General features: G+C 41.4%; 1 protein-coding gene across 1 annotated transcript in view; it reads right to left on the bottom strand.

The window, feature by feature from the left end:
* Positions 1-301: 301 nt before the first annotated feature.
* The window catches only part of LOC119893733 (kinesin-like protein KIF21A), a 42667-nt gene continuing 33984 nt past the window's right edge, over positions 302-8984 (bottom strand). Inside the window, exons 24-30 of the mRNA XM_038706067.1 lie at positions 8075-8211; positions 7597-7771; positions 6769-6933; positions 6017-6134; positions 5499-5669; positions 2786-2985; positions 302-2476 (exon numbers count right to left, since the gene is read on the bottom strand). Of these exons, the coding sequence (XP_038561995.1) occupies positions 2386-2476; positions 2786-2985; positions 5499-5669; positions 6017-6134; positions 6769-6933; positions 7597-7771; positions 8075-8211 (1057 nt within the window). The 3' untranslated portion in view covers positions 302-2385. The remainder of the gene's footprint in view (positions 2477-2785; positions 2986-5498; positions 5670-6016; positions 6135-6768; positions 6934-7596; positions 7772-8074; positions 8212-8984) is intronic.

The raw sequence follows: 8984 nt of genomic DNA, 5'->3' as shown, positions 1-8984 counted from the left end.
TATTAATGTATCCGTCAACAGCAATAACTCATGTTTGTGCCCATAAGAGGCGGCTAGTGTACAAACAAATAATGATACAGTAAAACAGTTGTAATAAAATGTCTTCATACAAGTTAAAACTGTTGACACTGCATCAATGAGCACAGTGTCAAACAAATGTGAAACTACTTTTCTTAGACAGATTTGTAAAAACAACACGACACATTTGACTGTGGATATTTCAGTAAGTAAGCTGCAGATATAACAACAGCGATAAATCCTTAAATCACTGATAGAAGTAGGAAAAAATGCACAGAGTTGGTTGTTTTTGACAGATGACATTTATTCTCACCAGGCATCTGACATTAGAATCGCTACAGAGTCTGTCAATTGAGAATGGCTACTAAAACTCCAGAGGGGAAATTCCCAGGATATGTGGAACAGGGACAGCATAACAAACAAAACAGAGAGGGTGGGGGACATAACTAACCGTAGGCCACTAAACATAATCTGCCACCTCACTGGAGGAAAAGGTCCGTCCACTTTTTTAAAGCACCTCTCGGTTCTCGTGTGAGACTGCGTTCAGATCGGTGGTCCCACAAAACTAACATTCAGTCAGATTTTTTTTTTTAAAAATACATTGTTTACATACACTAGATATGTACCCCAATAATGCCTACAACTGCTGTTTCACTGAACATTCATAAGTGACAGCACACAATCGCAATAAACAGATCAGTTACATCAGGGAGACCACAAGTGTCTCCAGGAAGTCCCCACAAGGATCTGAACTGGGAGACAGACATCGGTCAACATGGCTGGGCTTACAACACTGGCAGAGTCTGAAGGCCTCTCCTCTCCAAAAACAAAAAGATACTATTACATATATATACACATTGCTCGGTACTGAGCGGACTTCACCCGGAGTCCATGAAAAGAAGCCCTCTCATAGGGTTGAAGAAGGTGAGCGCAGCATGGGTGTTAGACGACAAGTCAGTAGTGTAGGTTCAGTGAGTGCTAACTGCAATGTGAAGAGTGAGCATACGTTTTTACATAGGATGAAATAACATAGACAACAAGTGTAGAATATCCTCAAACATTGAACCTGCTCACATTTAAGAAGGATTAATTGTATCTCAAAGACTAATTATGTCGGTTTTCACAAGTGCGCAAGAGTTAAAGGAATAGTTTGACATTTTGGGAATTACGCTTATTTGCTTTCTGCCAGCAGTCAGTCAGCTTAGCTTAGCTTAGCTTAAAGACTGGAAGCAAATGGGAAACAACTAGCCTGTTTCTGGCTGAAGGTAACAAAATCTGCCTAGCAGCACCTCCTTATTTTGTTTGTTTAATCCAGAAATTGTCATTTGTCATCTGCACAGATCAAACAATCATTAGTGAGCTCTAGAGGTGCTGTTGGTCAAATGTGTTGGAAGAACCAAGCTAGCCGTTTCCACGTTTCCACACTCTATGCTTAGCTAAGCTAACCAGCTGCTGATTGCAGCCTTATATTTAACAGTCTGATGTGTATCGTCAAACTCACATCAATTAAGCAAATAGGTGTATTTCCCAAAATGTCAAATCTTTGCTTTAAGTGGGACTGTTAATGTTCAGTGTGTTCTGTTCACGAGTGCAGTGCAGGACAGCAAAGACGACAAGTTTTCACAATTTTGGTCGCTGATCTTAAACAGCTGCAGAAATTGAGCAGCACAAAAGCAGGAGAGGAAAGTTAAGGGGAACGGTGATTTGTCTTTTTCACATACAGTAAAGCCACTTGTGTTATATGGTGGAGAAAGGGAGCACAGGGACATTGGTTCTGCTTCGAGTGCAACAATCCCAAGAAACCAGAGAACTGGGTTGCGAAGACCAGCTACCAACCCGTTAGCTCTGTCACCTTTTTCTCCTCTAACACTTACTCCCTATTTTTCCCTAATCTAACAAAACACACTGCTACCCTTTTCCGGGGTAACAGTGTGTCTGCAGGTGTACTTTATCCTGCTACAGCGCTAAACAGAGCTGAGCAGCATAGATATTGATAGTGTGTTTGTCGGGTTCAACTCTTAAATGTCTTGTGAATAAAAGTTCTTATCATGATCCACAGTGACATATTGTCTACAGCGCAAAAGACATAAAGATGAGTTTATGCTGCAAAGAGTCATTAACACTATGGTGAACGGCAACTGATTACCACGACCCTCTGAGCATACAGAGTCTAAGAAAAATAATTATTATGCTAGTTTAATGTTTAATGTCCTGCTGGGTCAGTCATACAGGTTACATGGCATAGAAGGTACGCGTTTTAGGAGTCAGCATTGGGCTTGATAAGTTAGGAGTCAAAGTGCAGGGCAGCAGCATCAAAAGATGCTGTTAATATCCTTCCAGAATCAAACCCGGCAGGTGGCGCTGTGTTCAGTTACTGGCCACCTCGTCCGCATTGTCAACCACCTCTATGGTGCTGTCCAGTCCACCACGTGCACGCCAGATCTTCACAGTCCGGTCACTGGAAGACAGGAACATGAAACATAATTCAGATGCACACAGATAGCAAGCTACTTGTTTGATGCTACATAATCTTGCAGACCCTAGTTGATGAATAAAACTCTGGTCAGTCTCTGTTGACTTAAATGGATGTATTTTTATTACAGAACAAAAGCCGACACCACACACATCGAGTACCTTTTACTAGCCTCGATATACCCATGAAAACACCAAAATCCAGTCAGAACAAGTTTCCAACAAGCATATCTCAAGAAATGTATCCTAAAAATAACAGACATAGAAATTGTGTGTTGGTGTGTGCGAGACTCACTCTGAGGCGGTGAACAGGTGGCTGCTGTTGGTAGAGATGCTGTTGATGGGGCTCTCGTGACCCTTCAGCTCCCCCAGAGTCCCCAGAGTGTCTGTGTGCCACAGCTTGAGCACCCCACCTCTGCAGCCGCTCAGCAGGGCTGGGGACCCAGGGACAACACCCAGCGCACACACCCAGTCACGGTGGGCGTTCGGGACTTGCTGTTGGCGAGAATGATTAAAGATTTTACTCTAGGGTCTACTGAAAATTTGCATGAATGACACTAACTTTCTTAAACTTTACCCTGACTTGTGAGGGCTTGGTACTCTCATAAGTAGGACAGATAAACTAAACAAGTCTCTCTGCAGATGACGTTTGTAGTAATGATCATGTGGTTGACATTGTCCTTCTCAGCCTGGTTATAGTTGGTTCATTAAACTTACCAAATTCTGTCGGACATACACCAAACCAAAAGCTTTAAGTGGAGTTGCTCTTTTAAAGAAAATAATAATATAATAATAATCCTTATTTGTAGAGCACTTTTCAAAAACAAGTTACAAAGTGCTTTAACAAGTGTAAAGAATAATACAAAAAAAAGATAAGAGCATGAAAATTTAATATAAAATTAGTAAAATACAATAAAATAAAAGGGATAAAATAAAGTCAAATAAGATCAGGAAAGGCTCTCCTATAAAAGTATGTTTTAAGAAGGGACTTAAAAGAGTTCACTGACTCAGCCGACCTGATTTCCTCGGGCAGGCTGTTCCAGAGCCTCGGGGCCCTGACAGCAAACGCTCTGTCCCCTTTAGTTTTCAGTCGAGACTCTGGAACAGACAACAGACCTCTGCCCGAGGATCTCAAGGTACGTGCTGGTGCGTATGGGACTAAAAGGTCAGAAATATAACAAGGCGAGAGGCCATGAAGAGCTTTAAAAGTGATCAATAGAATTTTAAAGTCAATTCTAAAACATACTGGGAGCCAGTGTAATGAAGCTAAAATAGGAGTAATGTGGTCATATTTCTTTGTTCTGGTTAAAAGCCTGGCAGCTGAGTTCTGGACAGTCAGGAGTCGATCAATAGATTTTTGGGTTAAACAGGTGAAAAGGCTGTTGCAATAATCCAGGCGTGATGAGATGAAGGCGTGTAAAATGGTCTCGGTGTCCTTAAAAGTTAACATAGATCGAATTTTAGCTATATTTCTAAGTTGATAAAAACATGATTGAACAAGCTTTGTGGTGTGCTGCTCGAAATTTAAATTACTATCAAACCAAACACCAAGGTTCTTTGCCACAGGCTTAATGTGATTTACTAGGGAACCAGCAGATGGCAGTATTTGATTTGCCATCTGCTGGGACCCGATGACCAGGATTTCTGTTTTGTCTGAGTTCAGCTGGAGGAAATTATTTGACATCCATTTTTTAACTTCACAAAGGCAGTTGTTAAGTGAACTCAGCATTCCAGGGTCTGTGGATCTGACGGGCAAGTAAATTTGTGTGTCATCAGCATAAATATGAAAAGAAATGCCATGTTTATGGATAATATGTCCAAGGGGAAGCAGATACAAGGAAAACAAAATGGGTCCTAAGACCGACCCCTGAGGCACACCATATTTAACTGGACAGAATGAAGAGACATAGTTGTTTACAGACACGCAAAACTTCCTATTTGACAGGTAGGATGAAAACCATTCTAGAGCAGTACCAGAGATCCCCACCCAGTGCCTCAGTCTGTCTAACATGATGTTGTGATCAATGGTGTCAAAAGCAGCGCTAAGGTCCAGGAGTACCAGGACTGAGCACATACCTTCATCAGCAGACATTAAAAGGTCATTGGTGACTTTAAGCAGGGCAGTCTCAGTGCTGTGGTACTTCCTAAAACCAGACTGAAACTTTTCAAATATTTTGTTATTTTCCAGCACAGTGAGCAGCTGTTTGGACACAATTCTTTCTAGAATCTTTGCAATAAAAGGCAGTTTTGAAATTGGTCTAAAATTTTGTGGGAGGGAGGGATCTAAACCAGGTTTCTTTAAAAGTGGGTTCACGCAAGCCGTTTTAAAATAATCAGGGACACAACCAGTAGATAGGGAGCTGTTGAAAACAGAGATCAAATGGGGCCCAACAGAATCTATTACTTTTAGTAAAAATTTTGTAGGTATTATATCAAGTGGGCTGGAGGACACTCTCATTTGTGATATTGTTTTTAAAAGCTCAGACAAGTCGATGGGATAAAACTGGTTAAAACTCTGTTGTTGCTGGTGAGGAACCTCTGAGTAAGAGGCCACGGGGGTAATAGAGGCTCTGATTGACACCACCTTATTGGTAAAATAAGATAAAAACAATTCACAGTCATCATTACTTCCAGCTGAGGCACAAGGAGGGGTTGGGTTTTACAAAAAAAAAAAAATACACCCTCCAGTTTGTTTAATACTTTAAAAAAAATCGCAGATTCACGAGAAGATATATGAAGGAGTCATGGTGGAAGAGCTTTAAAAAAAATACACAGGCACATATATAGCATATTAATGGGTCTTTTTGCTTTGTGTTTCTTTTGTATCTTGTTTTAATGCCTTTTCATGTGTTATGTAAAGCACTTCAATGGCATTGTTGAAAGATGACGCAAATAAACCTACACTGCCTTCCTCAACCTTCAATCCAGAACTGTGCATCAAACACCAAAATATTTCATTGCATCCCTACTGATCAGCTTCTCCGCAGTCTTTGTAATGTATCCAGTACCTGCAGCAGGTCTTTGCGATCCAGGTCCCACTTCTTGATACCGTTGTCTCGAGAGCCGCTGAAGAAAATGTCCCCCTGGACCACCAGTGACTCGATTCCATCGTAATGGGGAGGTTCAAAGTTGTGTGTTGGGCTGATGCTCCCCAGAGAGCCTTCAGTCACATCAAACAGCTGGAACAGCCAGAGTGTTGCATGTTAAAAGGTGTATTGCACTTTATTGTGAAATTTTATATATTATATACACACACACACACACCTGCAGCAATTTCTGTATTTTCAAAGAGGATTGAATATTATTTTTTTAATACCCAAGGTAATCATGATAGGTTAATCTGACAAGAATGAATAACTCCCACAGTCTTGATATTGTGTCCCTGAATGCTTGAACAGATCATACGTCATAATCACATAAATAATCTTATCTTTATTAGACAGGGCTCACAGGAATCATTATGTTAATTCCAGAGTATGTGCTGTAATATGTAAATACAGGACACAGAGAGGAGAACAAAACACACCTTGATGTAGTGGTCCTTGGACCCAGTGATCACCAGGTCTTGGTTGTTTCCAGACCGATCCACAGTCAGGCACATCACTGGACCGAGGTGACCAGTAAGTTTCCCTGTGGATGCAAATCTGACAAAGAGACAAATTATTTATAAAAAAAGAGTCAATCATTTCACTCCCAGTCTGTAAGTTTGGGTCACTACCATGAATTACATTAAATTATATCAGACGTCCAAAGGTTATGGCGCCTACACTGACTTATTTCATGAATAATTCACTCATGTAAAAAAGTGTCTTGTTGGTGTTGGGAGTCTGTTAATTGAGTTCAGAGCATTCAATCAGCCAGACTTCAGGTTATCAACTGTTTACAAAGAGGCAATTCATCAAAATGTATACCAGCTGGACAGCTTTGAATTGGATACCTGACAGGTTTCACATTGAATCAGGTCTTTCAAGTGTGCAACATCAAGAAATCGGGCTTTGATTTAACTCGCGGCGTGTGTTATGCATCTCAAAATAGTGCAGCAGTGTCAGAATGAGCACAGTAAAAAAAAAAATAAATAAATAAAAAATCAGGGAATGATGAAACAGATTGGCATCATGGATTCATTTGTGACTGGACAATAGTTAATCTTAAATTGACTTTGCAGCTATTTTGACTGAACAAATCTACTAAGTCAGTTGGTCTAAAGCCCAAATGATCACTATGCAGTATCACTGAACCTTTTCTGACCAGTCATTTAAATTTAGCCCCTCTTCTTACCTTCGTAGATCCCAGACTCTGACTGAGTTTCCGGCGGCAGCGTACAGGACCGTCCCGTTAGGGTTGAGAGCGATCTGGTTGATCTGATTCTCTCCTGCTGGGATGGTGACCGTTCGGCTGGTGTTAGACGCACAGACTTCCCCAACACTAACCTGACCAGACGACCTGAAGATACATGAATGAGATATGTAAAATACAAAATGTTTTGTCTGTCAAGAAATCCTTATGAAATAGGTAAAAACTGTTGTGCAAAAAGAATCCCATTACAGATTTACATAACAGATGTGAAGTATTAATACTTTGACAGACAGAGCTGAAGCATACTGATGAATTTCAGTGGTATTTTTAAATCTACATTTAGGAATTAGCTACTTCTAAAAAGGTCATTTGAGGCCTACTTAAAACGAAAATCCTTGGATGATCAGAGGTGGTGATGGAGCAGTGGATAAGACGCATGCCTTTGGTGTGAGAGATCTGCGTTCGAATCCCACTGTGACCCATCCACCAATGTGTCCCTGAGCAAGACATTTAACCCCTCGTTGCTCCAGAGGCATGCAACCTCTAACATATATAGCAATTCTGAGTCGCTTTGGATAAAAGCGTCAGCTAAAATGTAAGTGTAATACATGTGTGCAAAACAACACAAATGCATAATACATTATGTGAAACACAAGTTCTACCACATGTACAATGAGTGAAGAACGCATGAAGAAGAAAAAAATGTTTCTTCAATTTATAGCCATTTTTCATTTCAATTTCGACAGATTAAGCTCCTTCGGTCAGGCCAAAACACAGCAGCCTAAAACCCGTTCAGGTGGTCACACTCACGTTAGTGTTCGGATGCACTTGGCTGAGTCCCGGATGTCCCAGACTTTGATAGAGGAGGTGGAGACGGTGAAAACCAAACTGGAGCTGTAGCGGACTGACACCACGTTGTTCGGGTGACCAGCCAGGGACATTATCTCCTGACCCGTCACCAGATTCCACACCTTACAGGTCCGGTCTACAGGAGGACAGGCAGTATGTCATCTACATCACCAGTTAATATATATATATTTATAAGCACAGGGAGCATGCTGAGAAAGAAGTAAAAACTCGAGCAACAGAGAACAGACCAAGACTGATTTATCCACATACTGTGCACACGGCAGTCTTGGTTAATCCCTGTCAGGTTTTGTTTGTCGTTATATAACAGCATGTCAAAGTGTAATAAATTGCCAGCGCCATAACTAGCAGACGTGAGGAATACTAATTAGCGTGAAGAAGTGAAGGGAGGACGGTAGGAGGGAGGATTGTGGGTTTTAACCTTTGGATCCGGTGAAGAGAAGGTCATCAGTGCAGTCGACACAGAGAACAGCTTTACTGTGGCCCTCTGCCACATGGACACACTGTAATGTCGCCTGCCGACTGCTCTTAGTAGCTGGCACCGGGTTAATGACGCCCCTGGAAAACACACACACACACACACACACACACATCAATAGATGCAGCACGGACACAACTTTGTCTAATAATCTGAGTGCACACCCACATAACCAGAGTCATGCACAGCATGCAACTCCCGTGGCTGATTAGGACGATGCTGCAAACCAAAAACACAAAGAGATGACAGTAACAGTCCTTAGAGAAAAAGTGGACACTGGGAACAGAGTCACCGTTAGAAGAAAAGAAAAGCCAAGATTCCTTAAGGAGCTTCTCTTTGAGTCCAGAATAGATAAAAACACCCAATGATGCAAAGACAGACGATAACTGGATAAAGTGGTGTTCATAAGGGACCACAGCCTAGATCAATCATTAATTGGCTGGTTGTGTTGGCAAATTAGCATCTAGTAGTGTAATTGTTCAATTACTACTCTCTAACAGTTGTAGCTATCAGTATCAGTGGAGCAGCAGGATGAGCTGATTGTGTGGCACAGATCCAGACATCAATATTCAGGAGTTGATTGAATGAGCTTTAAAAAGGCCTCCTGTGCGCAGAATAAAAACTAATGAAAAGAGAGGATTATTGAGGGTTCAGATTCATTATCAGTAATAAGCTTGACAAGATGACACTGTTTAGGTTTATTGTAATTGTCTATTGATCCGAGCGAGCGTAACTACCTACCTACCTACCTACGCACAATTACAGATAATCTCACCCTGGACACAACCTGTTCCAACTTCTCCCCTCTGGTAACCGCTACAGAGCACCGTACGCCAACCAACAGACTCAGAAC

Source organism: Micropterus salmoides, unplaced genomic scaffold (assembly GCF_014851395.1).
Source record: "Micropterus salmoides isolate LMB-PRFRI ecotype aquatic unplaced genomic scaffold, ASM1485139v1 Ms_hic_scaffold_8, whole genome shotgun sequence".
Taxonomy (NCBI): Eukaryota; Metazoa; Chordata; class Actinopteri; order Centrarchiformes; family Centrarchidae; genus Micropterus; species Micropterus salmoides.
The sequence above is the reverse complement of the archived record's forward strand: the minus strand, read 5'-3'. Positions and strand labels throughout refer to the sequence as shown.